Source organism: Aspergillus undulatus (assembly GCF_047715775.1).
Source record: "Aspergillus undulatus strain CBS 261.88 unplaced genomic scaffold BDV17scaffold_42, whole genome shotgun sequence".
In the NCBI taxonomy this organism is placed as follows: domain Eukaryota; kingdom Fungi; phylum Ascomycota; class Eurotiomycetes; order Eurotiales; family Aspergillaceae; genus Aspergillus; species Aspergillus undulatus.
The window spans coordinates 176,668-201,297 of record NW_027396646.1 but is presented as its reverse complement, the minus strand read 5'-3'; the positions used below and the strand labels follow the sequence as shown (position 1 = coordinate 201,297).

The 24,630-nt window shown below is 50.9% G+C and overlaps 10 protein-coding genes across 10 annotated transcripts; 4 read left to right on the top strand and 6 right to left on the bottom strand.

Moving 5' to 3' along the window:
- Nucleotides 1–971: 971 nt before the first annotated feature.
- tom40 (TOM complex pore protein TOM40) lies at nucleotides 972–2,812 on the bottom strand. The gene is made up of 3 exons (XM_073754536.1): nucleotides 2,220–2,812; nucleotides 1,506–2,153; nucleotides 972–1,431 (listed from the first exon to the last, which is right to left on the bottom strand). The coding sequence occupies exons 1-3, from the start codon at nucleotides 2,529–2,531 to the stop codon at nucleotides 1,324–1,326; spliced, it is 1,068 nt and encodes a 355-aa protein (XP_073613351.1). The 5' UTR covers nucleotides 2,532–2,812; the 3' UTR covers nucleotides 972–1,323.
- Nucleotides 2,813–3,298: 486 nt separating this feature from the next.
- BDV17DRAFT_283263 (6-phosphofructo-2-kinase-domain-containing protein) lies at nucleotides 3,299–8,846 on the top strand (the record flags this gene model as incomplete). Its single annotated transcript, XM_073760329.1, has 17 exons — nucleotides 3,299–3,312; nucleotides 3,369–3,557; nucleotides 3,617–3,652; nucleotides 3,714–3,811; nucleotides 3,919–4,088; nucleotides 4,140–4,220; nucleotides 4,286–4,396; nucleotides 4,447–4,566; nucleotides 4,619–4,993; nucleotides 5,045–5,221; nucleotides 5,276–5,453; nucleotides 6,341–6,477; nucleotides 6,543–6,602; nucleotides 6,639–6,668; nucleotides 6,702–6,773; nucleotides 6,816–6,941; nucleotides 6,981–8,846. The coding sequence occupies 17 exons, from the start codon at nucleotides 3,299–3,301 to the stop codon at nucleotides 8,844–8,846; spliced, it is 3,840 nt and encodes a 1,279-aa protein (XP_073613350.1).
- Nucleotides 8,847–9,028: 182 nt separating this feature from the next.
- On the bottom strand, nucleotides 9,029–10,314 carry BDV17DRAFT_153723 (putative ABC transporter). Its single transcript, XM_073754534.1, has 3 exons — nucleotides 10,189–10,314; nucleotides 9,974–10,126; nucleotides 9,029–9,917 (listed from the first exon to the last, which is right to left on the bottom strand). The coding sequence occupies exons 2-3, from the start codon at nucleotides 10,092–10,094 to the stop codon at nucleotides 9,211–9,213; spliced, it is 828 nt and encodes a 275-aa protein (XP_073613349.1). The 5' UTR covers nucleotides 10,095–10,126; nucleotides 10,189–10,314; the 3' UTR covers nucleotides 9,029–9,210.
- A 132-nt stretch (nucleotides 10,315–10,446) lies between these two features.
- BDV17DRAFT_293507 (tRNA dimethylallyltransferase) lies at nucleotides 10,447–11,889 on the top strand (the record flags this gene model as incomplete). Its single annotated transcript, XM_073762626.1, has 2 exons — nucleotides 10,447–10,497; nucleotides 10,567–11,889. The coding sequence occupies 2 exons, from the start codon at nucleotides 10,447–10,449 to the stop codon at nucleotides 11,887–11,889; spliced, it is 1,374 nt and encodes a 457-aa protein (XP_073613348.1).
- A 229-nt stretch (nucleotides 11,890–12,118) lies between these two features.
- Nucleotides 12,119–14,056, bottom strand: BDV17DRAFT_153721 (DXO/RAI1 family decapping nuclease). The gene is made up of 9 exons (XM_073754533.1): nucleotides 13,864–14,056; nucleotides 13,556–13,798; nucleotides 13,464–13,495; nucleotides 13,387–13,414; nucleotides 13,327–13,334; nucleotides 13,159–13,262; nucleotides 12,929–13,099; nucleotides 12,558–12,857; nucleotides 12,119–12,493 (listed from the first exon to the last, which is right to left on the bottom strand). The coding sequence occupies exons 1-9, from the start codon at nucleotides 13,936–13,938 to the stop codon at nucleotides 12,348–12,350; spliced, it is 1,107 nt and encodes a 368-aa protein (XP_073613347.1). The 5' UTR covers nucleotides 13,939–14,056; the 3' UTR covers nucleotides 12,119–12,347.
- A 1-nt stretch (nucleotide 14,057) lies between these two features.
- Nucleotides 14,058–15,781, top strand: BDV17DRAFT_153736 (protein GET4). Its single transcript, XM_073754535.1, has 4 exons — nucleotides 14,058–14,332; nucleotides 14,415–14,671; nucleotides 14,729–14,881; nucleotides 14,935–15,781. Exons 1-4 carry the CDS (start codon nucleotides 14,289–14,291, stop codon nucleotides 15,513–15,515), a joined length of 1,035 nt encoding a protein of 344 aa, XP_073613346.1. The 5' UTR covers nucleotides 14,058–14,288; the 3' UTR covers nucleotides 15,516–15,781.
- Nucleotides 15,588–16,231, bottom strand: BDV17DRAFT_293504 (uncharacterized protein; the record flags this gene model as incomplete). The annotated part of the gene is made up of 2 exons (XM_073762625.1): nucleotides 15,588–15,817; nucleotides 15,883–16,231. The coding sequence occupies 2 exons, from the start codon at nucleotides 16,229–16,231 to the stop codon at nucleotides 15,588–15,590; spliced, it is 579 nt and encodes a 192-aa protein (XP_073613345.1).
- Nucleotides 16,232–16,612: 381 nt separating this feature from the next.
- BDV17DRAFT_153659 (replication factor C subunit 4) lies at nucleotides 16,613–18,350 on the top strand. Its single transcript, XM_073754531.1, has 6 exons — nucleotides 16,613–16,749; nucleotides 16,810–17,030; nucleotides 17,086–17,185; nucleotides 17,239–17,661; nucleotides 17,716–17,869; nucleotides 17,923–18,350. Exons 1-6 carry the CDS (start codon nucleotides 16,661–16,663, stop codon nucleotides 17,992–17,994), a joined length of 1,059 nt encoding a protein of 352 aa, XP_073613344.1. The 5' UTR covers nucleotides 16,613–16,660; the 3' UTR covers nucleotides 17,995–18,350.
- BDV17DRAFT_153670 (polysaccharide deacetylase family protein) lies at nucleotides 17,923–19,521 on the bottom strand. The gene is made up of 4 exons (XM_073754532.1): nucleotides 19,206–19,521; nucleotides 18,576–19,153; nucleotides 18,405–18,508; nucleotides 17,923–18,348 (listed from the first exon to the last, which is right to left on the bottom strand). Exons 1-4 carry the CDS (start codon nucleotides 19,309–19,311, stop codon nucleotides 18,213–18,215), a joined length of 924 nt encoding a protein of 307 aa, XP_073613343.1. The 5' UTR covers nucleotides 19,312–19,521; the 3' UTR covers nucleotides 17,923–18,212.
- Nucleotides 19,522–19,926: 405 nt separating this feature from the next.
- BDV17DRAFT_283257 (amidase signature domain-containing protein) lies at nucleotides 19,927–24,309 on the bottom strand (the record flags this gene model as incomplete). Its single annotated transcript, XM_073760328.1, has 7 exons — nucleotides 19,927–20,814; nucleotides 20,867–21,061; nucleotides 21,115–21,387; nucleotides 21,437–21,458; nucleotides 21,515–21,760; nucleotides 22,440–23,227; nucleotides 23,278–24,309. 7 exons carry the CDS (start codon nucleotides 24,307–24,309, stop codon nucleotides 19,927–19,929), a joined length of 3,444 nt encoding a protein of 1,147 aa, XP_073613342.1.
- Between the last annotated feature and the right edge of the window lie 321 nt (nucleotides 24,310–24,630).

The following is a 24,630-nucleotide window of genomic DNA, read 5'->3' as shown; positions in this document are numbered from 1 at the left end:
AGACCTAGACCATGACGTCAGAGCGAAGCATACCGCGAATCAAAGCCAAAGTCATGCTGCGTCGTCCTGGTCGACCACGGCTCTCTTCGGTGGCGACTGGCGACCCTACCCGCTGGGCATCCTTTGACAATTGACATGCTTCTGCTGCTCTGACTCGACAACCTGACAGCCACCCTAATGACCTCATTCTTTAAGAGTACAAAGGGCATGGACCGTCACCTAGAGGCTAGGCCCAAGGTCGTCTGAAACCAGGTCCATGACTCCTTATGGATTTCACGGATACAATTACTCCAGAATACGTGCACCACCACCTGCTGTACCTGGTTAGAGCATATAGCGGTACAGGGTACAGCTAATCAGCAGTGCGGGGCGTAGATTGATTCAGCCTTTTCAGGGTCTTTTCACTCCAGACAGAGTGGATTGCATGCAAATTGATTCTCAGAGCCATCCTTGTTGGATAAGATCAGTAGAAATTGGAACTTGTAATTTCCCAGACCCCGTACCTGGCACCCCTAATCTCCTGCAGATTGTGAGCTTGGAACTGGGGGCCATTGATTACCATAGCTGGTTATTGGCTACCGTTATGCTTCTTCATCGGGCTCTTCACAGAGTGCCATAACCAAGTCTTTAGCCGAGAGGTACGGACGATGTACGCAGCTACCTATCCATCTACGGGGTACCCCATAGGACCGTACCATGGTATCTTGGCAGGTTCAGGCCCGGCCAGACGGATGCTCTTCACCACTCACGGATGGCTTTTCGTTGAATTGAGCGGACCGTAGAAAGACATAACATTCGAGATATACGTTGAGAGACGCGAAAAGCCAAACCCAGCAGTCGTTGATAGCAAACTTGTTTTACATTGCCCATCTATGATGCGTAAGTGACGAGGATAAGTTTCCTGGAAGTGCTCCCATGCGTCCCGAGCAGAGCCCTCATTTACCAGCCAAGAGTGTCATCAAAAGAGGATAGTAACAATAACAAGAAAACGGGTCGCCGGTCATAGATGAAGCCATAAACAATAGCACGCGAAAGAGGAGAAAAACGAAGACAAGGAGAAGAAGGAAGAGGGATCTATACAAAATTGGTACCGTGGCGCCAAACGACTGCCTCCATTGACCAACAACCCGTTATTAAAGCGGACTAACTGAGGTGATACACCATTTTCCAAAGATGCACATGGAGGATGGGAGAAGAGCTACTAAAACATAGGGTGAAGAGGTAGGATCTTGAAGGCGGAGAGAGAGCGATAGCTCTATCTGCCTAATATCCCACGCGGGGTTTATTGGTTCCGGCGGATTATGGAGATATCGGATGACTCTATTAGAAGGGAGGAGTGACCATGTCCTGAGGAGTGGCCTTTTCTGTCTGCTCCATGACTTCCTCGCCAGCGATCTCGAGGGAGACAGCAAGGCCGAGCTTAGCGGTTTGCTAAAGTTGAGATGCAGTTAGTTTCTGGTACTGTCTGGAGATGAGGTTGGGGTCTAAATTTGCGGATTACTTACCTTGGACTGGTCGATCTCGCCAGCGAATGTGAGAGCGATAGGCATAGCTATCCGCTTCTCGAGGAGACAGCTGACCTTACCGGCACTGTCGACCTGCGCGCGGAAGGTCGAGGCCCGGAAGTCGTACTTGGCGCCGATAGCAGTGGTGCCGTCCTTGCTAGGTCCACCCATCATCATCGCAGCCGCATTAGGAGCGAACTGGAGGTTCATGTCAACACCAGCCTCAACGCGCTCGGAGATCTTCTTCCAGTAAGAAGCCGTGAGAACGCCCTGAGCCTGCAGCTGGGCGCTCGCAATCCAATCATCGCTCTTGTACCGAGCAGAATATGAGACAGCAGATTCCGGGCGGGTGTTCAAGCCTTGGCGTTGCCAAATAGTTTCGAATCCGAGAGCCAGCTTGGGGGTAATAGACTGGAGGTAGCTTCCGACGAAGATACCGGTGAGGCCGCCGTCCAAGCACGAAGGGTTAAAGGCCTTGAGGGACAGGGAAAAGTCATCGCCAGTATAGTCATTGTCGAGTTGAATAAGGCCTTGCTCGGCACCGGGCATGATCTGGACGTTGGTCTTGGTGACGAACTTCGGGGTCCATCGGTAGTTGTAGAGAGCAGCAAGTCCACCGTCGCTTCCGAAGTTACCTTGCATGAAAACCTGTCCACAAGGTTCAAGATTAGTACCTTAATAGTCCAAGTATAGATCGAGGACATTGTTACTTACGTTGGAAGTTCCGTACATGGCGGAGAACGCGTATGGAGCCATGTTTCCTGAGCCGCCCATCGAGAAGGCATGCGACACACGGAACAGGGGAGCCATGCTGAACATCTTCGTCAGGTCCGCACGGAGACCTGAGAACATGAAGTTGGACAGCAGAACATCCTTTTGCACTTCCCTGCCGACATTTTCAACCGTCCCTGGGTTGGGCAGGCCGAGGGCTGCCCTTTTCTCTGAGAAAGAGGTGTATGTATCCCTGAGAGCAGCGACGACGGAATTGTCCGTCAGGAAAGAGGGTGGTGCTAGATAGTCGGCCATTGTGACTGATTAGGAAGAAGAGGATATGGCGGATGTAGGATAAATCAGAAAAGCCGGTTGTCGTTATAGGCGGCCGGAGGTCCGTGGAAGACAGGAATGAAAGAATTTCAGATCAACTCCGAGATTGAGCCTGGCACGCGAAAAGTAGGCTGGACGACCTCAGGACACGGTTGAGTCGCGCCTTTTTTAATGGGGAGGTAGGGATGGCAAAGAGGCGACACCACGGCAGTAGAGCAATGGCTGGTGATGTTGACAAGCAGCTTCAGGATCGCAGTTCAGCCTTGAAAAAAAGTCACCTGCTGCTTGGAGCTGCGTCTTGGGTCGCCCTCGGTCGCCCTGCTTGCTAGGCGCGCCGCTGCCGCTGCCCCGGGGCTGCCCCGGAATGGGATTTTCTTTTGCCCGAGATGATATAATGCAGGCGGGATACCAGCAACTTGAGCAGCCATGATTCGTCTATTTACTTTGTTGTGTCTCTCTGTCTTCTTGCGCCTTTTTTCTACATTAGATCATTTTGGCTTACAGCTCTCTAGCGGATCCTGTTCCCAGTCTTGTCTATTGCATCTCAACTAGCGGGCACCCCACGGCAGCTATACACTACTACGTAGGCCAGAGCTGAGCTATCAGCCACCTTACCTGGACTGTCTCTTGCTCTTCCAAGGTCCCGCGATTCAAGTTCTCTTTTCCGCTCAGAGTGAAACAAATCCCTCCTCCCGCGACCTTGATCAACGTTCTGGATTGTTGTATAGTGCCGGGCACCCACCGCTATCATGGATACCCTATTGTAGGCTCTAATTCAATTTACCATTGCTGGGAACCAATCGATCTAACATAATCTAGGACAGCAGACATTATTGTGAATTCACCGCGGTTCCGACGAAAGTCGTCAACATTCGTGGATGCCATTCATGACTTACCCGAAAAGGCTGATCTTGCGCCAGCTCAGCTGTACAGCACTGAGTCCGGTAGGCTATTCCACTCGGGTCGAATTGTCATCATCACTGTAGGCCTTCCGGCGAGGGGCAAGACGTGCGTTTAACTGTGTAAGCTCAATGTGCTGGAACTGTCCGAAACTGACCGCTACCTAGACATATGTCTGTAGCAATGGCACGGTATCTTCGATGGTAGGTTCATCAATATATGCTTCTACTAAGTCCTCTCGGAATCACTCTAATTGTTCTGTAGGCTAGGCGTCAAAACTAGGATCTTCCACCTGGGAGACTACCGACGGGCCACTATCCCCCACGGGCAGGATATGCCGGAGGATTACTTCTATGTCAACGGTACGTATAAATTATGGCCCCTAGATGCATTGCTTCAATGCTCTTTCGTCCGAGTCACCTCGCATACTCTCCATAGCTTATTGTCTTGCCTTGCTAATCGCATGTAGCATCTGCGTCATCGGTTCTACTCAGACAGAAGATCGTAAAGAGGTGCCGCGAAGATATATATCAATTCCTCAATGAAGAAAATGGTCAGATTGCGATATATGACGCCGTGAACCCATCGGCCGCCGGACGGAGATCCTTAGCAAATGAGTTTGCTAAGCACGATATTGAGGTTTGCCAAACACCGCGCGCGCCGAGATCAAATGCTTACCGAGTCACTTAGACATTGTTCATCGAGTCTTGGTGTGACGACGACAGAATTATTGAGGAGAATGTTCGCAGGGTCAAGATTTCATCGCCAGATGTGAGTACCTTAATCAACACCCCGATTCTCTTCGGCTTCGGCTCTACAGTGGTACTGATCGCTAGCAGTATGTGGGTTGGACATCCCAGGATGCTGTCAAACACTATCTGGCTCGGATAAATGCCCGAATACCTCAATTTCATTCCATGGAAGAAAAAGACCTAAACTACATAAAAGTACCGTGGCTTGCTTCTTTAGTCTGACGTCCCGCTGACTCTCGATGCAGATGATCAATGCGGGAGAGAGGCTAATTGTCAACAACAAGAGCTTCGGTTACCTATCGAACCGGATCGTTTTCTATCTTCTCAACCTTCACATCAAGACTAGGCGTACATATTTTGCTCGGGTCGGTGACCTTCCATAATTGACTGATAAAACAACGGCTGACAATTTGATAGGCGGGCGTCTCCGTGGAACAGAACTCTTACAAGGCAGATGGTCCCCTGTCCGAGCAGGGTCAAGACTACGCAGAGAAGATGACTGAGACTCTCTTGAGAGACAGGGAGTCCGAAAAACAGGGAATAATAGACCAAGGCGAAACTGATTACGAGCTCAAGCCTTTGACAGTGTGGACTTCAACAAGACGTCGAACGGTTGAAACAGCAAAATGTTTGCATGAAAAAGGTTATAAAGTTCGGCAGAGATCGCAACTGAGCCAGCTGAATCCCGGTGTATGTGAATTGAAGTCCGAGAAGAAAATTCGGGAAGAATACCCAGATGAAGTGGCGAAGCATGAACTTGACCCTTATCATCATAGATACCCTCGTGCAGAGGTATGGTTGATGTCTCAAATCTTTCTTCTACCAGATGCTAATCATCTACAGTCATACCATGATCTTGCTGTGAGGCTCGAGCCTATCATTCTGGAGCTGGAGCGCGAACAGAATGACCTGCTGATCATTGCTCACGAGAGTGTGCTGAGAGTTCTGTATGGGTATCTTATGGCGTGCAATGCTGCTGATATCCCGTTCTTGGAGTTCCCCCGTGACGAGATCATCGAGGTATGTCATTTGGCTGTTGGTTGCTATAAGCTACAATGACTGACTGCCTTCCAGATCATCCCCGAGAGTTATCAAAACGAGGCGCGCAGGATCAAAATACCGGACCTTCCTAACGAGATCATTCCCGGCTCTCCCCAAGATATCAAGATCCCGGTACCTCCAAGTGGGCTTAATACTCCATCGGTCCAAGGAATCGGGTCACCGAATGACGGAGTATTAACGCCGCAGGGTGGTTTACGAACACCTCGCGAGCCCGAGAGGATTTCACAGCAGCATGTTGAAGACGTCGTCTAAACCCAGAGAGCGTTTGTATGACATGCAGTGCTTCTGTGATTCAGTCCAATTATTGGTTTGACGTGGTAGGTGTTGTACTATCCTCCATGTAGCGTAGAAACGAATACAATGTAATCCCCTTGCTGAAGCTCGTACTTCTCCTCACCTTCCAACTCCCAGTCCGCGTCGTTGATGAGGACAAGGATCCCAGGTCGTCTGTTGTGTATGTCAGATATATTGTTGTTTGGTGCCATTTCCCGAGATCACGTACACGTTGTCCTCCAGTATAAAGAGTTCCTTCCGCTGATCCTTCATCAAATTATCGACGAGGTATTGGAGGAGGTAGGAGATATTTGGCCGAGTGCCATCGCTTAGTTGAGCCGGTAAGGACACATTATGCTTACGCTCATTGGCAAAGAGGATCTCTAGTCCACCACTGCATGTGCGTGCGTCAGCATCCAAGCGCTTGAGGTACTTAGGAAAGGGAAGATTTAACGGCACGCACGTGAACTCGACTGTAAATGTTATAGAGCCGGAGTCATTTTGTGCCATCGCTGGGAGCGCGTGTCCCCGCTTGACGCGCTGAGTCAATATAAAAAGAGAAAGCAAAGCGATATGAGCCTTAAACTGCGTTCCGTTGTATCTCTTGAATCTTCACGAGGGGTATGATATAAAAAAGCGGAGGAAGAGCGGAGGAGGGGCTTTTTTGGACTGTCTCGGCCTTTATCGATAAGCCGCAAAAAAGTCAACGCATTTCCCCCACGTCGAATACCGTCATTCTTCACTTGCTGGAGCTGGTTCATCATCCTTCAACAATCCCAGCGGAAGTCCTAGCTCCCGTGTTAGCTTTCCTCATGGTCTCTGTCGCCGCCCAATACATCAGTGTCGGCGGAAACAGGCACCCCGCCGCCGCAGACTGGGATGTCCAGACCGGCATCCTCGCCTACGGTGCGGATAATAATGTAGCTTTATGGGAACCATTGGTACGTGGCCCTGAAAGTGGTTATTCTGGACTCTAAAGCTGATTCATTGATTCATTTGTTTGCAGGATGAATCGTACCGTGGAGTCTATTCGGTTCTCGTTGGGCATACCGACAAGGTCAGCGTTGTCCGATTCTATACCTGTCCTACCACAGGAACAAAGCTTCTTCTCACAGGCTCTGTCGACTGCACCGTGCGCTTATGGCGAGCCGGTCCGTTTGACCAGAGACGGTTTTCCCTTGCGCTTACCCTAGCGGACCACACGGGCACCGTCAATGCCATTGCTACAAATGCGGCGGTTGACATCATTGCAACGGGAGCAGCTGATGGAACGGTCAAGATATGGAGGATAAATACTGCAGAAGCAGTGAAAGGGGAGTTGTTGGAGAGCATAGTTATGAAGCCGCGCTACTTCCCGCTGGCGCTCGCATTGGCGCCGCTCCCGACAGACACGGAAGATAGACCTGTCGCACTGGCAGTAGCTGGGACGACCAACAAAGTGCAGATATACGCTGCCGAGAATACCATCGCGGCACCACAATTCAAGACATCTGCTACACTTTCTGGCCACGAGGCTTGGGTTCGCTCCCTTTCATTTACAGTGGATATGCAGAGCAAGTCAGGGGACCTTTTGCTCGCTTCCGCTAGCCAGGACAAGTATGTTCGGCTGTGGCGACTTAATCGTGGAGAGGCCACATCGACGGCGTCTGACGAGGACCCTGTTCTGGGCGGACTTGAGCCGACATTGTCCAACAAAGCGCACCAGTTCGAGGCAGCAGGCTCCAAATATTCCATGACTTTCGAGGCCCTCTTATTTGGTAATGAAGACTGGATCTATACCACAGCTTGGAACCCAAATCCGGAGCGCCAGCAGCTTCTCACAGCGTCCGCAGACAACACTCTGACGATCTGGGAGCAGGACCCCGTCTCTGGAGTATGGCTTTCCGTCGAACGGATGGGAGAGCTTAGTGTACAGAAAGGCTCTACCACAGCTACTGGTAGTACTGGTGGTTTTTGGATTGGACTATGGTCACCAGATGGCAAACAAGTTGTTAGCCTTGGACGTACAGGTAGCTGGAGGGCATGGAAGTATGAGGTAGAATCTGATGTTTGGGTCCAGGCTTTGGGAATTACTGGCCATGTCCGGTCCGTGAACGGTATCAAATGGGAGCCATCGGGTGGCTATCTTCTATCAACAAGCGCCGACCAAACAACAAGACTTCATGCACAGTGGCTGCACGACGGACAAAAGTCGTGGCACGAATTCTCCAGGCCGCAAATTCATGGTTATGATTTGAACTGCGTCGACACACTGGGCTCGGAACGATTTGTTTCAGGCGCCGAGGAGAAGCTTTTACGAGTGTTCAACGAGCCTAGACCCATTGCCCAGATGCTTGAGAAACTTGCCGGACTCGTACAGAATACTGAGGGTGAGCTTCCGGACACAGCGCAGATTCCAGTCCTGGGTTTATCCAATCAAGCTGTGGGCGAAGAAGTCACAGTCGAAGAAGATACAGTCGAGGCCGAGAGCGCAGGGCAGGCTCATGCATCTCAAGTGCAACTAGCAAACTCGACCCGGCCCCCTCTTGAGGATCAACTGGCTCGTTCTACGCTGTGGCCCGAGCACGAGAAGCTCTATGGCCATGGATATGAAATATCCGCCGTGGCCGTGAGTCACGACCGTACACTGATCGCTACTGCATGCAAGGCCAGCTCGATAGACCATGCAGTAGTGCGTCTGTACGACACCTCCGATTGGCACGAGATTCGGCCATCACTTGCAGCGCATACTTTGACCATCACAAGCCTTTCTTTCTCAGCAGATGACCGGTACCTGCTCAGTGTCGGACGAGATCGACAATGGGCGATTTTCCACCGAAGCCAAACCGACCCCTCGACCTTCGCTCTCATGGCATCTAACCCTAAGGGTCACTCGCGCATGATTCTAGATGCAGACTGGGCCCCTGCCTCAGAATATCAGCAACCAATCTTTGCCACGGCAGGCCGAGACAAGTCGATTAAGCTGTGGCAGGTAACAGAGGAGTCGGTCGAATGCAAGGCTACCATCCCTGCGAGGAGCTCAGCCACTGCCATCTCATTCCTTCCGCGCGTTCAAAATGGAACTCTCTACCTCGCAACGGGCGAAGATGATGGAAAGCTCTCCATTCACCAGATCAACCTGCAAAACATAGAGCCTAGCCCCCTTGCCAACTTTGATAGGGACCAGTCGCCGTCAAAAACGATCACGGAGCTATCATGGCGCCCTCAGTCCGGTGAAGCAGGAGATAAGCTGACTTTCGAGCTTGCTGTTGCAAGCGAGGACACTTCAATACGTATATACCACATCTCTGACCTGGTATCAGAACCATAAGTATCATATATACAGAATCTCAATAATACCATAACGCAAGTTCGAGCCTGACTTGTGAATGTTGAACCTTTGTGGCAGTGTTGAATGCTTGATGCAAGAAGTAGTATTTTCAAGAAAACAAAGTTCCACCGAACCCCATCTGATGAATGTTGAAGAACTCCTTTCAGTCTGAAGAACCCTTGATATGTTAGAACCTCAAATCTAGATGCTGATGATACCGATAACCAGACAAAAACCCCCTATCGTCCACTGCCATATATGTTGAAATTAGTCATTGTCGAAAGGCCGTAAATATGTAAGAAATCCAAACAACCTAGGTATTAGGATAAAGAGCGACAAGGACAAAAGCGCCGTGCTAAGCCTCTTATTTATCAGCCTTCTCATACCCATAACCCCCAATCCCCTCAGAGGAATAAGTCTTCGCCTGGTTTCCGCGCGCATTGCGCGGCCCTCTAGCCGCCAGGTCCTCCTTCAGCCACTTGAGCACGATCTCACCAAGCTGACTATTCTCCGACGTCTCGGGCGCCTCATCCTTGAACTTCTCAATAGCGCCCCACTGCCTCACATTGCCCAAATGCATATGCACCAAATGCGTCGGCCAATGCGCCAGATTGTCCAAGATATGCGTCGCATACACAATCGTGCACGGCCTCGTCTCCGTCTCCCTCTTCAAGAACGCAAGAAAGTTGCTCCGCGACAACAAGTCCAAATCAACCGTTATCTCGTCGAGAAGCAAGACCTGCCACGGCCGCAACAGACCCATAGCTAGCTGAACGCGGCGCCGTTCTCCGTCCGAAACCGCATGCATGCGCCAGCGGAGGTCGATGTCAAGAATATCGACGAGCTCGTCGCGGCGATCGGGGTAGGCGTTGCCGCCGACGGAGGCGAGGAGTGTGGGGACGTCAATGTCTGTTCGGACGATGCTGTTGAGGACCCATTCGACGCCGAGGTAGGTGACGCCTTCGAGGCCCTCTTTGAAGGGGTCTTTGTTTGCGATCGCGACGGTGTCGCTCGGGGCTAGACGCTTGCCTGAGAGTAATCGCAGGAGGGTGGTTTTACCGGCTCCATTGGCTGGCGTGAGATCGTTAGCAACGCCTACCTGGACTGCTTGTCAATTCATGACATACCTCCAATAAGCAATGTCCGACTCCCTGCTGGCAAGTCTAGAGCGACATTTGTCAAGCCGTTCGACCCATCTGGGAATTTGTAGGAGAGGTTCTGCACGTGGATGCTGGGGGAGTCGAACATTGTGAAGAGAGGTTATGGGATCGATTGAGGGACTGAGGAGGGTCAATCAGACACTGAAATAAATGACAATCATATAGTATTCGGGGTGACTCACCTTATTTCATCTAAAAGCACGCGATGTTACTGTAAATACGACTACTCATGAAGGTGACGCTGATAACTGAAGGTGGGGTGCGGAGCCAACCGAAATGATGTGACGGCGTCTTTTTTCCCTTCTCCAAATATTGCGCCTCGTTCCAGACCCTGGGGATATGGATCTTTAAGGAATCTACAGTATGCCAGGCTGTACCACTCAGCTCCTTTCATGCTCAAATCTTTTACCTCCCTTCCCTGGCCCAGACGCTCTCCGGCAATGCGATCCCTCGTAGCGGTTGTCGGTGCCACGGGCACAGGCAAGTCGAAAGTGAGTCGAGCTCCAGTCGCGTTTTCTCGTCGACAGACGCGTAAAGCAGACACTGACAGTCACAGCTAGCTTGCAGTTGATATTGCCTCACGATTCAACGGCGAAATCATCAATGGCGACGCGATGCAGATGTACCGCGGGCTTCCCATCATCACGAACCAAATACCCGTCGACGAGCGCAACGGCATCCCGCATCATCTAATCAGCTGTATAGACCTGGAGGTGAACCCATGGCGGATATCGATGTTCCGAAGAGAGTGTTTACGCCTGATTGATGATATCCATGCGCGCGGGAAGCTCCCAGTCCTAGTCGGTGGCACACACTACTACACTCAGTCGGTGCTATTTCAGGACCAGTTAGTCGCGAAAGACTCGGAATCAACATATGAAGAGTCCAGCTCTTGTCTAGCGGAAGATGTCGATTCCGTGATTAGATGGCCTATCCTCGATGCGGACCCGGAGTTGGTTTTGCAGAAGTTACGTGAGGTGGATCCCGTAATGGCAGATCGATGGCACCCAAAGGAAACACGCAAGATCCGCCGCTCATTGGAAATCTATTTCCAGACAGGGAAGCCGGCATCCCAAGTATATGCGGAGCAGCGGCAGTCAAACCAGGCCGCCGCAGATACAAATGGCGTTGCTGGTAGGGGACAATCACGGTTCAACACAATCATGTTCTGGGTGCACGCAGAAAAGCCTATTCTGGAGGAGAGGGTATTCAAGCGCGTGGACGTCATGATTGACCAGGGTTTGATGGAAGAAGCAGACCGCATGTCGAATTTTCTCCATGAGAAGGAATCTCAGGGCATCACCGTGGACCAAACTCGAGGAGTATGGATATCCATAGGTTTCAAAGAGCTAGCGCCTTATTTTGAATCTCTGCGGGATGGATCTAAGACCCAGAAACAACTCGACACCCTCAGGCAGTCATGTATCGAGTCGGTCAAAGTCGCAACCCGTCAGTACGCCATGTCCCAGATCAAGTGGATTCGCAACAAGCTTTGGAACGGTCTCGTAGAGGCCGATATGACCGATCGTTTGTTTCTTCTTGATAGCACGAACGTTGGCGACTGGGCAAAGAACATCACAGAACCCTCGGAGCGCATTGTGGAGGCTCACCTGAATGGACAATCTTTACCGGACCCAAAATCTCTCTCAGAGCTAGCAAGAACGACTCTGGAGGCTAACGAGGCTAAACCGAAACCAGTCGACCAGAATACAAGGAAATGCATCACCTGTGATATTTGTCGTAAGACAATGACAAATGAGGAGCAGTGGCAGGTCCATATCCACGGGAGTGCCCATAGAAGGGTTCTGAGGAGTCTGGCGAAGAAGCAACAAAAAGATGCATATCTACGGAAACAACAAGAGAGTTTAGAGAACACTCAGTAGAATGTTCAGGATATTCCGAGTGAGTTGGACTCAGACAAATGATTCGTGAAACCACGAGGAGATATAGCACGGCTTGTGAGATATACTGTATATACCCCCCAATGGATTAGAATATGCACTCTTTGTAATTAAAGTGATAAGAGGTAGCGGGAGGGATGCTTCTGTTCAGCGCGCAAGCCATGAGTCAGCTGCGAAATAGAGTGCCCTGGGTATAGTGAGCATAGAACCAGCAACGGCTCTATCGGAAACGGCGACGGTCGTAATCGACTAGACTGCACCGAGACGGTTGCGCGCGAACCTATTTGCGGCCGAATCGTGAAGATTGTTCACCAACCCGCCTAGCTGAACGGCTAGGGCTCTTGAGCATACATGAACGTCTTGGAACCCAGTGGCTGATGTTTCTTATTACACGAAGTTCACTTGACAAAGCTCGGCTTTTGGGAAAATATCAAGCAAGGTCATAACTTCGATCGCCAGGACAAGAAGGCTTGTGAAAGGATGTCACCGGCACCACTTTCCTCGACTCGGAAGACCTCAATCACAGAAGACTTTTCTGCTTTACGGAGCCTCCATATTCCACCTTCTTGAATGATGGACTTTAACCCTGGGAAGAGACGTAAACAGTTAGCGTGTGATAAGCAGGCGGAGAAGAAGGTCAAGCAACGTACAGTCCAGAAACGTAGCGGCGAAGTTGATGCAGATATTCCCGTCCCAGGTTCCACGCCCTGACTTCTTCACCTTGCTAGGGATGTTAGCTGTCTCGAGCTCCTCCAAGCGTCGTAAAATCCCATCCTGGTCACGGAAGCCAACAATAATCTTTGGTACACCGAGGAGGAAAGACTGGGCCCAGAATTTCAGGAGCTTTCTCTCGAACTTGACCATGTCCCGGTCATTTCTGATTTCGGCAGAGGTCTTGAGCTCCACCCAGTTGATGGGATCTTCCTTGCGATCTGGCTTGCTGTCCCAAACTAGAGATATAGAACATTGTGGTTAGCAACGCGCTTCCTGTGAGCCTTCCGATAGATGGAAGATATCATACTGGCATCGACTTCTCCGCCAAGGACGAGTTTCGTGCGCCCGATTCCGGTGCGCGCAATAGAACAGTACTGCGCATTGTTGTTCACGACAAGGTCCTCTCGTCCCTCAATTTCATCTCTGGTTGCCTCGTCCCATGTCTTATCAAGGACGGAGATCGTCTCGAACTTGTACCCTATGGACAGTATGTTAGGGCAAATAGCGCTGCTGCTAGGAAAGCAACTGATAACGAACCCCAGTATGCCATTAGGTCTTGGGAGGCCATTCCTGGCGGCATGCGTTGATTCTTTTGAATCTGTTTTTGCTCGTTTTTGAACGCGTTGTTCTCTTCAATAAATCTAAGGGGAGAATGATAGGTCAGATCCTAGCTCCTGCCTATGAGGACAATGAGAACATACGCACATAGTTCCCTAAGAAGATTAGTTAGTCCCGAGTTGGATTTCACCGCAGGGTCGAGCTTACTTGAAAGCAGGTCGCGTTCATCTCAAAGCTATGTAAGCCATTAGTGGTGAGTCAGCCAATTAGCGGTGTTTACAAACCCATTCATATTGTCAAATGGCGCCGTGAGGACCTAGGTACCATGAGCATAGGCGAACATTTGCGCTTGACGGAGGCATCGTGTTCGATTTACCTTGGTCATCATGCCGCGCCAAGTAATGATATCAGCTTCGCATTTCTTGCCAGTCTCCCTTTCCAGAGCGATAATGCCGTCCAATAAAGCGTCTAGATGTTCATCGGCTGTATCATCCAGCTTCTGGAAGGTATCGAAGCCCCGGTTCAAATCCGCCGGGAGCTGCGGTGGGTAGTACCACCGCAGGGATGAGTCTCCGAGATGGTAAGCATGTTGGCCATCGTAGGAGAAGCTCGCGATTTCCTGAGATTTGGGGTTATAAGAAATCCAAGACATAAAGATCTGATCCATAAGGCTATAGCACTTACCTTAGGCCGCCGAATGGCAGCACTGGATCCATAAAAGCGGCCAATGGGCTGGATGTCGAAGGCAGTTCGATTCATCGCCGAAGTAGGTTGTTAGACCCTGGTAAGCCCTGTAAGCAAAAGCGCGTCGGCCACGTATTTCCCTGTAGCACGCGTGATTATTATCAGGAGGTTGAGGTTGTTGATCGATGTACTTAATCTTTAGCGGCCTTCTGGAAGATCCGAATCGAGCAATCGTCCCTCCGTCTGTGTCCCCACCAAAAGCTGGGCCAGTTTCCCCCATCCACGAGCCATTTCTGCTGCACCCCCCCCCCCGGCTATTCCTTCGCTTTTACTGCAGCTCTACGTTTTCGGAACTAAGTTTGACTGGCTATACGCATAATTCATCTTACTTGAATAGATCGCCGCGTTGGTGATCGCCAGACACAATGACCTCACGAATCGACAAGACGATTGCTCGACAACGAGAAAAGTGAGTCGCGCGCTCTTCTCCCTGAAACCTATACATTTGCGAAAGCTGTATCCGGCTTACATTCGCCTGTTGCTCTATGTAGGATCGAGTCCGGAGCTTATTACGAGGCTCACCAGCAGCTACGAGTCATCGCCGCGCGGTACATTAAACAGAGCAACTATGATGCGGCGGCGAAGATATTAGCTGGCGGTGCCACGGCCCTCCTCAGGGCTGGGTCGCAGCAGGGTGCCTCAGCGAGTGGAGGGGATCTAGCTATCATGTTGGTGGTCGAGGTATATGTGAAGGCGGGCTGGGAGATTGTGGGGGGTGACGATGATGCGGAGGGGCGTACCCGCAAGAGTGAGTCGGATGCGGTGCCCTCTCGAAACATACTTTGCTGACAGTCTGTCATTCTAGAGCGCTTGATCGAACTTTTACGCGAATTCCCGTCGGAAGAACCTACACGGAAGAGGTTTATCCAGGAAATAATAGGTTGGAGTGGACGCTTCGGCCCCGTCGAGCGAGGAGACCCTGAGTTACACCACGTTGCTGGATCTGTATACGCGGAAGGTATGGTCACTCTATACCTCGGAAGGATTGTCATTGTCTAACAATAAGTTTAGACCAAGAGCCCTATGAAGCCGAGAAGCATCTTGCTCTGGGTACTTCTGAATCGGCCGAGACCCTGGCGAAACTGGAATACGAGTGGTACACGAACGACGAACCGCACACGGCAGGTATTTACGCAGCACGCGCTGTCGTTCCTTTCCTCTTAATCGGCAACCTGCGCAGCGCCAATAAAGCGTACTTAATTTTCACCTCTCGTCTTGGTTCTGCGAACCCGTCTCTTGGTGTACAAGAAGTCAGCAGCTCCAGCTCAGACGCCCGAGTCTTCCCAGCTCTCCGTCTGCTGAATTTCCTCAACTTGCTGCTGTTGGCGGTTCAGCGGGGAACGGCAGATCTGTTCAAGCAGTTGACTGCGCATTATGCTACGCAAATCAGGGAGACAGGCATTCTAGACGACGCGCTCGCTCAGATTGGCGAGCAATACTTTGCGATCAACGTCCCTAGACAAGGAAACCCATTGTTCGACATGATGGGCAGCATGCTGTTCGGAGGGGGCCAAGGAGGCGGTAATAGGGCGGCACAAGGAAGAGGTCAGCTAAGGAGGGTCGAAGCGCCATCAAATATGGAACTTGACTAGATAGCCAAGAGATAGACGTAAGGCCTGGGAACACATCTCAGTGACCTTTTGATCTGATGGGTGCAGCTCGTGCTATGTTCGCGTATCGCTTTCGGGCTCGTACATCCAGTTGTCCTCGTCCAATGCGGTCACTTTGTTTCGGAGACTTTGATAGATGAGATTGAGGATTTCTGCCAGCATTAGCGCTTGAATAACTGGACTCTGCGCAACAAGCACAGCAAAAGCAAGCTCACCCTGCGGTTCACTACTAATTTGTCTGTTCCGATTCCTGTACATGATCTCGACCAGACCAGCCTCGATCTCTATAGCCAGATACAGTCAGTACATTAGCAGATACGGCCCATTACCACATAAGGCGTTAACCCACTGTCTTTCTCTCGCCCACTCATCTCACCTTGTCCTGTAGATTCAGCCCCCGCAGCAGCGGTGGAGCTTCCACCAGCGCCTCCCTCAATCCCTTCCATCTCCTCGCCGTCTTCCGATATCATAGGCGGCAAAACAGGGATATCAAGCTTGTAGCTGCCATTCTTGTCCTTCACAACAATCTCGCCATCATCCGTAGGACCAGTAGATGTGGACGAACTGGACTCTGCGCCGGTGGATTGTAAAACCTGGGACGAAAGACCGGACGTGCCATTGCTTGGACCGGATGTCGAGACAGGGCGTCTGCTGAGGTGGTTTTGGAAGAGGTTCCGGCGAACTGAAGTGGTTCCCATTATGACAAACAATATATCCGAGGAGTAATAGGGACTCTGAAGATTATGAGTCCGTTATAAGCGCTGAAGAATAGGTGCAAAAGCTAGGTGGTGATTCTGCTTCATTGGCTAATTATAGCGCCATAAGTAGGGCCCGGACAGGGTCAAACAGAGAAAAGGAATGCAATAGAAAGAGCGGAGGGGCCAAGCCCATTAAGAATGCCAATTACAACTGATGCGCTGAAACCTATTGATGGCATGGCATATTGGATGCGAGCAGGGGCCGTAGGATGAAGCCATTGCAAACCAGGCAAACAAGGTGGCCGAAAGTGGTAAAATAGCTACGCGTCGGCGGGCCGAATTTCGCGTCTTTCCCAACACTGGCTTCAGCCGCTGCTGCTTGAACCATACAAAACATCCACATCAATTTAACTTACAAGCTTGCCAACAATGGCTCAGGCCGAATCCTCAGCAAGTGCTGCGCGCAATGCCCTCAAGGCTAATACTGCCGCCCCCCCCCAAGACTATGAACTGCCCTGGTATGCTAACTACTCAATGGAAAAGGCACGAGAGCTTCGCAACTGACTGCCCTACTCTAGGGTCGAGAAGTACCGTCCAGTATTCCTAGACGACATTGTCGGCAACACAGAAACGGTTGAGCGATTAAAGATCATCGCTAAGGACGGAAACATGCCTCATGTGATTATCTCAGGAATGCCTGGTATCGGAAAGACAACTTCAATTCTCTGCCTGGCGCGGCAATTGCTTGGGGATGCTTATAAGGAGGGTGTGTTGGAACTGAATGCTAGTGACGAGAGAGGTACATCGGCGTCCTGACTGGTGAGAAGCAAACTTTAGCTGATTTGTTTGTCCAGGTATCGACGTTGTGCGGAATCGTATCAAAGGATTTGCCCAGAAGAAAGTGACACTTCCTCCTGGTCGCCATAAGCTCGTCATTCTTGACGAAGCAGACAGGTATGCATACGAGCCTTTATCAATGTCGACGCGCGCTCATGGACCTGTTCTAGCATGACATCCGGTGCGCAGCAGGCGTTACGGCGTACGATGGAAATCTATTCCTCTACAACACGATTTGCATTTGCGTGCAACCAGTCAAACAAGATTATCGAGCCGCTCCAGTCCCGATGCGCCATTCTGCGCTACGCACGACTAACCGACGCACAAATAGTGAAACGACTGAACCAAGTTTGCGAAGCGGAGAAGGTAGAACACACAGAGGACGGGCTGGCAGCGCTGGTATTCAGTGCCGAGGGTGATATGCGTCAGGCCCTCAATAACCTGCAGAGTACCTGGTCCGGATTCGGCTTGGTCAGCGGGGATAATGTCTTCCGTGTGGTAGACAGCCCTCACCCGATCAAGGTCCAGGTGATGATAAAAGCCTGCTGGGAAGGAAAGGTCGATGCTGCCTTGGAGACACTGAACGAGCTATGGTACTTAAGGAGTTCCAGACATCATCTGTCAGAGCTAGCTAACCATGGAAATAGGGATCTGGGGTACTCTTCTCATGATATTATCAGCACGATGTTCAAGGTCACCAAGACGATCCCAACGCTGTCCGAACATTCAAAACTGGAATTCATCCGTGAGATTGGCTTTACACATATGCGCATCCTGGACGGAGTACAGTCTTTGCTTCAGGTGAGTTGTCAGGTTTTAAACCTCAGGGACTGGATACACTAACCTTGGTACAGTTGTCCGGGTGTGTTTCGAAACTCTGTAGAATAAACATGAAACCAGATTTATTCGAATCCCCGAGGTCATGAACAGGGCGGCTTATGCGTTGAGTGCTGGCATATTTTCGGTGTTGAAGGAGTTGGACGCGCCACGTTAATCTAATGAAACAATTGTACATTTCCACTTTCATCACAAGGCCCCTTTACATTTCCTGGTTAAATTACCCTTATTTCTGGGTCTTAGTGCGGTTATATACATGGGCAAACATTAACTGAACTTCAACATATGAACGACATCCGCTACTTGGCTATTTGAGCACTGACGAAGGTGATGCCGGCGCTCTCGCGCCAGCAGGAGGCTTATTCTTGCTCTTGAAGTCATCGCACATCTGCTCCATGGTCACCCACTCCACGCCCTCGTGTTTGTTGATGTGCTCAATAATCCTAAGCTTGTCAGCCGAACCGTGCATCTAACCAGACATTGTCAGGCAACAACTCACCTCTCATGCATGAGAAGAACATGCGGGCGACCAGAAACATCCGGATGAATGGTCATGGGGAAGACAAACTCGTCATACTCACGGTAGAAGTAATCGAAATGGTCCTGAAAAGTCATTCAGCTCCTTGCCCAGCATAAACCAAAGCAAAGCAGCAGCTAGGTATAGACCAACCTTCCAAATATCCTCCACATCCCTCGGATTCACCCACCCATGACTATTGGCCGCTTTCTTGATAAACATCATAGGCGGCAAATCATCCAAGTACCAATTCCCCGGAATCTCCACAAGCCCAGTCTCATTCCCCCTCTGCAAAGGCTTCATCCACGTCTCAGGCCTCTGACTATAATTGATCTTCGTCCACGTATCCCCCGTCCGAAGCCAATACATCTGACAATCATGATGCAGCATGGAATGGTCATACTCAATCCCGTAATCCAGCAGCAACTCCGTCATTTCCTGGCTCGTCTCCCACCACGGCGCAACTGTGCCGCGTGGCGGCTTCCCGCAGAAGTCAGTGAGCATGCGGTATGTCTTGTCGAGAATGATCTTTTGCTGCTCGATCGTCATGTCGGTGGGGTTCTCGTGGCTGTACCCGTGGAGTCCGATCTCGTGGCCTGCGTCGCGCACCATGGCGCATTCTTCGGGGAAGGTTTCGAGGGAGTGGCCTGGAATGAACCAGGTGGCTTTGATGTTGTATTTCTCGAATAGGTTTAGAAGGCGCGGCGTGCCGACGTGGCCAGCGAAGAGACCTTTCTGCTATTAGACTAATTGATTGATTGTGAAGGTAAGGCAGGCTCAAACCTCGACTGATATCACTGGTGCTGTCTTCGCCGCCGTATGAACCTAACCATCCGGAGACGGCGTCGATGTCGACACCGTAAGAGACGAGGACGCGCTTCTTTCCCATGTTGCTGAAGTTTTCTATGGGTGGTATTGGAGACAGAGAGCAATTGCGGTTTACTCTCGAAAATTGTCCCTCCAAGCTTCTTCTAGTAGCGAAGGGTGGGGTAAGCTTTGCCGGACCGATAAGGACGGCTTCCCTCAAGGAGAACAGGACATGTTACGCAATGGAAACAGACCTCGGGAGGTCGGAGCAGAGAGCCAGTGACAAGCTCGAAGTTTGTTAATTCGGCGTATTATCCGTGGTTCTCTGGCAAGCTGGAGGGCTCGGGGAGCTTTTGGTGGAGAGATGGACCCCGCCCTGCTTATCGGGGCTCCATCGTGAGGGGTCACTCTTATCTCCTTCAACGCGCTCGCTGGAAAGAGCTTTGATTGAGATCCTTGGTACTATCGAGTCTTTGAGACGATAAAATGAGACTCATATGGTTTATGTCATCGGTACAACGACCTGCCTGTCTGCATGGAGTGTAGCTGCTTCGAGCCCTTGAAGATTGCAGAAGATCACGGACATCCTACCCCTCACGACTCCAAAGGGAAATCCACTATGGCCAGAAGTGGGGATACAGAGCACAGGAATGGGGGAAGAGGTATCCAATCTTCCATTTCAATCCTATGCGCCTTACTAACTACGCCAGACCTGCTCAATCACTTTAGCTGATCCCAGCACGATCTCCTCATCCAGCTTCCTCCCAACAACCTGCAAATTAACCGGATGCCCATCCATGGCCTGCGCATCATAGAGGTCCCAATTCCACTTATCAACTTCATGCCTTGGCTCGTAACCTGACTCGAGTATATCCTTCTCAACCCTGACCTCATCGACAGGGAAAGTAACAGCAGGATAATCCAGAAAATTCCATATCTTCGTATACCCAACCCAGCGCACGCTCCGATGCGGCACAGCAACATGCGGCATAGTCGGACTGAGTAGGACATCGACGGGCTTTCCAGATGGCGATCGCGCCGCATTCCACTTGTCGAGGTACTTCTTCTGCAGGGCTGTTCGCCCCTTATTGAACTGCCAGTATTCGTAGACGGATATCGGCTTCCCACGGTTCACGAGTGCTTCGACGTGTGGGATGAAGGGCTCGCCGGCAACGGCAACATCGCGGCGCACGTCCTCGCCTCCGTCGACTGTATAGTACCGGTCCATGAGGTTAATGCAAGCTAGGTGGTCGGACGTGTCCCATGTGACAAGCTCGTGACCATTTGCTTTGAGTTTTTCTGCAATTTCCTGCAGCGCACGTGCAATGGGAGGGTGGACCTTGACGACGCCGTCGTCGAGAATCAGACCGATTACCAACGGTCGAGATTGGATGCCCTCAAAAACACTCTCATTCCACGGTAGAGGCGGGCATCGTGGATCTAGCTTCCAGGGCTGTGAGTCGGCAATGAGGCGGCTTATGTAGCAAAGAGAATCGATGTCTCTTGCCATGGGGCCGACGGATGAAGGAACGTGTTCCTGTCCCTCTGTTGATACGGGAACGCCCATGTATGGTGTCCTCCCACTCTATACTCTCTCAGTATAAACTATCCAACCGATAGATAAGTTGTAGACGTACGCTAGGCTTGAATCCGTATAAGCCCATGATGCACTGCGGAATTCGAACACTCCCACCGATATCTGTCCCAAAGCCCAGGATAGACCCATGCAATGCAAGCAGCGTAGCCTCACCCCCTGTCGAGCCACCAGGTGTGAGAGAGGGATTGCGAGGATTAACCGTCAAGCCCCAGAGAGGGTTTTCGGTTTCAGCCCACTGGTCTTCATCAGTATGCCATGGATATACCCGACTGGAAGAATAAAACATACCATGATGCTCTGCGGCAGATTCGACTTAGCAATGATAACGGCGCCCATATTTTTCAACATTTGAACCAATACCGCATCCTCTGTCGCAGGAGAAAACGACCGGCCGACATAGCCGATGGTAGAGTCATAACCCTTGACGTTGAATTGATCTTTAACTGTAATCGGCACGCCGTGGAGTGGACCCTTCAGCTGGCCGGTCTCTCTGAACCCCTTGTCCAGTTCCTGGGTCTGAATCAAAGCATCATGGAATATAACTTCCGTGATACAGTTCGTCTGCACCAGCATGTTAGCATTCCCGAAAATGCGCCAGCGCTTAACTCACAAGCTGATGAGCTACTGTAGCCCTGAATCGGTCAGCACCGCATCGAGATAATACCAGGCTGGATGAATGAATGCTTACCTCTTGATATACGCACGAATAACTTGCTCAGCAGAATATCGCCCACTCTGGAGCTGCTTTAGTAGAGCCGGAACACTGTCGATGTCCGTTATCTCCTGAATCAACGGGTCATCTTTGAGACAAGACCGATCCTGAACACTTCGGACTCGAGGCGGCCGATTCTCAATATTAGAGACAAGATAGGGCTTTAAAGCCTCATCACGAATGGTCTGCTTTCGCACGACGATCTCCTCCCATGCCTGAAGGCTTCCCATATCCGATCAGAATCTGTATGGACTCTGAGCAATGGTGAATATACGTTGAGGCAGTTGGGTGATTATTGCGCACCAGAAGCCTCGCGATTCCCCGTGACTGTTCGTTTGTGCCTTTGACGATAGAGGACTATGGGGATGATGTTAAGCTCTCTGGTCGTCGGCGTTTGCGCCCGACTTGGAGTTGGAGTCGCCGTAACTGCCGACGGTCAGCATAAGCGAGGGTCTCCAAGACAGATGAGTGAGCTTGTGCACAAAAGTGGTGGTGATGCTCGAATCTGAGAACGGAGACTGTTGTTGTTAGCCGGCCATTAGATAATTTCAGGAATTTATTATTGATTATTGGTAGATATTGAGCATTTCTCCGATGTTCGTATAATCATCACCCTTTCGACTCCATCTCAACCCTAGCCCCAGCTGGAGTTCTATAATATAAATGCTGGAGGCGAAAACAAGAAACCATTTCCCAAATCCGACATGCCGCCAGTTCATCTATAGAATAACAGACTTAGAATCCCGGTCCCAGAATATCAGAGGGGCAGGTGGGTATCAATGTAGAAAACCCATCACTATAAGGAGTAAAGAGTTAGAAAGCAATAATCGGTAGCGGGATCAGAACTGGATCGGTGAAAGCAGAAAAAGCGAGAAAAAGTGCCGTTCATGATCATCGTGACTGCCAGAATCTCCAACCTCTAGACGCCTTCTGACCATCCCGCTTGTAGATGCGCCAGAAATAAATAGGAACTCCTGCAACAATGAATCCGACTACAATTAGGGTTTGTAGCGGCTCCGAGATGACAGCGCGGCTGAGTAGGAAAAGGCTGACGCAGCAGAAGATAATGGGCGTCGATATCCAGGTCTTATACGGCCGTTCTAGATGCGGCTCGCGAACGCGAAGCACGATTAGACCCAACACTGTGAGGAAGTAAAACGTGTACCCCGCGACGCCGTAGAAGGTAACAAGTGTCTTGAATTCGCCCACAATGACGTACAGCAATGTGAGCACGCTATTCAGCGCCATCGCATTGATAGGCGTGTGTCCGATCCAGGTTCTGTTGCCGAAAAGGCGGGACACGAGCTTGTTGGCCCACGACTGGCGCTGAAGCCTGTCCATACCGCGAGAGGAGCTTTGAGTCCAGAGATCACCAAACAGTGAGGGGAGGTAGCCTTCTTTACCGGCTGCGTAAACTAGACGTCCGCTGGTAAATATGGTCGCATTTAGCGCACCAAAACAGCTCGCAGAAACAATCAGTGCGAAAACCAAGGCTCCTATACTACCAAACACTTTGCTGCCAAACTGGACAGCAATAGTGTCAGTAACCTCAATCGTGGACTGAGGAAGGACAAAACAGTAGGAAATGTTTGCAAGCAGATAGGAAACAATGACCAGAGGCATTGCAGTATGGATCACACGCGGTAGATCTCGATTCGGATTCATGAATTCACCCGTCACATAGTTGGTCTGCTACTTGTCAGTAAGCCGACTTGAAGAACGCTTTTGACGAAACCCACATTGTCCCATCCATCAAACGCCCAGAGACCTGCATACAGCGCCATAGCCCACCCAGAAATATCCATATTCGTGCCCTCAAACCAGCTTGATTTCCATTCCTCATTTGCCTGTCCCTTCGAGGAGAAACCGGTAGCAGCGACAATAATGCCAATGATGGCGACTCCAATCAATGCCACGAACTTGAAGAACATGAAAAGGTCACCAATCCGAGCAGCGAGTCTGGTGGATAGACAGTTCAAACAAGTCACCACAAAAAGACCCCCAAATGCAACTCCTTTGTTAATCCAAGGATTGATCTGCTCGACTTCGGCACCTAGGAATGCCCGGACGACATACTCTCCGAAGATAATGGAGATAATAGCTGCGCTACCGGGTTTAAGCACCAAAACAGCGCACCATGTGAAAAGGAATCCCGCCAGTTCACCAAATATTTTGGACAAATAAGCTTGAGCACCACCGTTTAGAGGGATAGCACCGCCCAGCTCAGCATAGCTGGCTGCCCCTGTCCATGCGAGTAAACCGGCAACGAGCCATGCAATTAGCGCAGCACCAGGAGATCCCGCGTTGGCGTTGACTTGACTCGGCGAAGAGAAGATTCCTGAGCCTATGACCAATCCGACCACCAGAGAGAGTCCATTGAGATAGGTCAGTGTTTTGTTCCGTTCTAATGAGCCATCGCCGATGCCGCTTTCTCGGTCAAGAGCAGACGGAGCTCCCAAGGCGGCGTAGCCATCGGCAGTCTGGGACAAGGGAAACAGACTGCTCCCGAAATCGAATGCGGAAGAGACAGAGTATGTCCGACCGGATCGCGGCCGTGAGGATTCTTGGTTCGCATGTATGTTGGAGCTAGAAAGGGGGTCCTCATCTTCTAGCGACAGCTTGCGCGAGGACGAGATGCCGGAGGGGGAGGAGGAGCGGGAGAGGTCGAGGCCGGATTCGCGAGTTGAGGAGGCTAAAGAAGCAAGTTCAAGCGAGTCCCTGGGACCATGGTCGGATTGTAATTCAGGGGGAGAGAAGGTGATCCGGGACATGGCGTCCTTGACGAGCTGCGTCGGAGGTCGAAAGGAGTCGTTGCGGAGATGATGGTTATTGAGAGCAGCGGCCGTCAAAAGGGTTCCGTGCCATCTAGGACAGAACAAAGGACAGAGGGGTCTCTAGGGTCAGCCACGAACAAAAGGCTGAACCCAGAAGTGCGAAAGCAACATAAATCACAGAATGCCGAAATAGAATAAGTCCAGACTAAAGAGCGGCATGCGAGTCTTTTGACTGGAGATCGAGTAATGACGAGGAACATCATCTGTACCCGATTTGGACTAGTGCATCACCCCTGCAAAAAATAGCGATTTCAACGA

Coding starts and splice junctions, on each gene's coding strand:
- BDV17DRAFT_153670 (XM_073754532.1), bottom strand. CDS start 19,311: ATGGGAAAGAAGCGCGTCCTCGTCTCTTACGGTGTCGACATCGACGCC. Junction 19,154..19,205: donor CACCAGTGATATCAGTCGAG/GTTTGAGCCTGC, acceptor AATAGCAGAAAG/GTCTCTTCGCTGGCCACGTC. Junction 18,349..18,404: donor GTTCTTCTCATGCATGAGAG/GTGAGTTGTTGC, acceptor TGACAAGCTTAG/GATTATTGAGCACATCAACA.
- BDV17DRAFT_153721 (XM_073754533.1), bottom strand. CDS start 13,938: ATGAATCGAACTGCCTTCGACATCCAGCCCATTGGCCGCTTTTATGGA. Junction 13,415..13,463: donor CCATTTGACAATATGAATGG/GTTTGTAAACAC, acceptor TGGCTTACATAG/CTTTGAGATGAACGCGACCT. Junction 13,100..13,158: donor AGACCTAATGGCATACTGGG/GTTCGTTATCAG, acceptor TACTGTCCATAG/GGTACAAGTTCGAGACGATC.
- BDV17DRAFT_153723 (XM_073754534.1), bottom strand. CDS start 10,094: ATGTTCGACTCCCCCAGCATCCACGTGCAGAACCTCTCCTACAAATTC. Junction 9,918..9,973: donor TCGGACATTGCTTATTGGAG/GTATGTCATGAA, acceptor ATCTCACGCCAG/CCAATGGAGCCGGTAAAACC.
- tom40 (XM_073754536.1), bottom strand. CDS start 2,531: ATGGCCGACTATCTAGCACCACCCTCTTTCCTGACGGACAATTCCGTC. Junction 2,154..2,219: donor CCATGTACGGAACTTCCAAC/GTAAGTAACAAT, acceptor CCTTGTGGACAG/GTTTTCATGCAAGGTAACTT. Junction 1,432..1,505: donor GCGAGATCGACCAGTCCAAG/GTAAGTAATCCG, acceptor TCTCAACTTTAG/CAAACCGCTAAGCTCGGCCT.
- BDV17DRAFT_153736 (XM_073754535.1), top strand. CDS start 14,289: ATGACCTCACGAATCGACAAGACGATTGCTCGACAACGAGAAAA. Junction 14,672..14,728: donor GGAGGGGCGTACCCGCAAGA/GTGAGTCGGATG, acceptor CTGTCATTCTAG/AGCGCTTGATCGAACTTTTA. Junction 14,882..14,934: donor TGGATCTGTATACGCGGAAG/GTATGGTCACTC, acceptor CAATAAGTTTAG/ACCAAGAGCCCTATGAAGCC.
- BDV17DRAFT_153659 (XM_073754531.1), top strand. CDS start 16,661: ATGGCTCAGGCCGAATCCTCAGCAAGTGCTGCGCGCAATGCCCTCAAG. Junction 17,186..17,238: donor ATTCTTGACGAAGCAGACAG/GTATGCATACGA, acceptor GACCTGTTCTAG/CATGACATCCGGTGCGCAGC. Junction 17,870..17,922: donor GAGTACAGTCTTTGCTTCAG/GTGAGTTGTCAG, acceptor ACCTTGGTACAG/TTGTCCGGGTGTGTTTCGAA.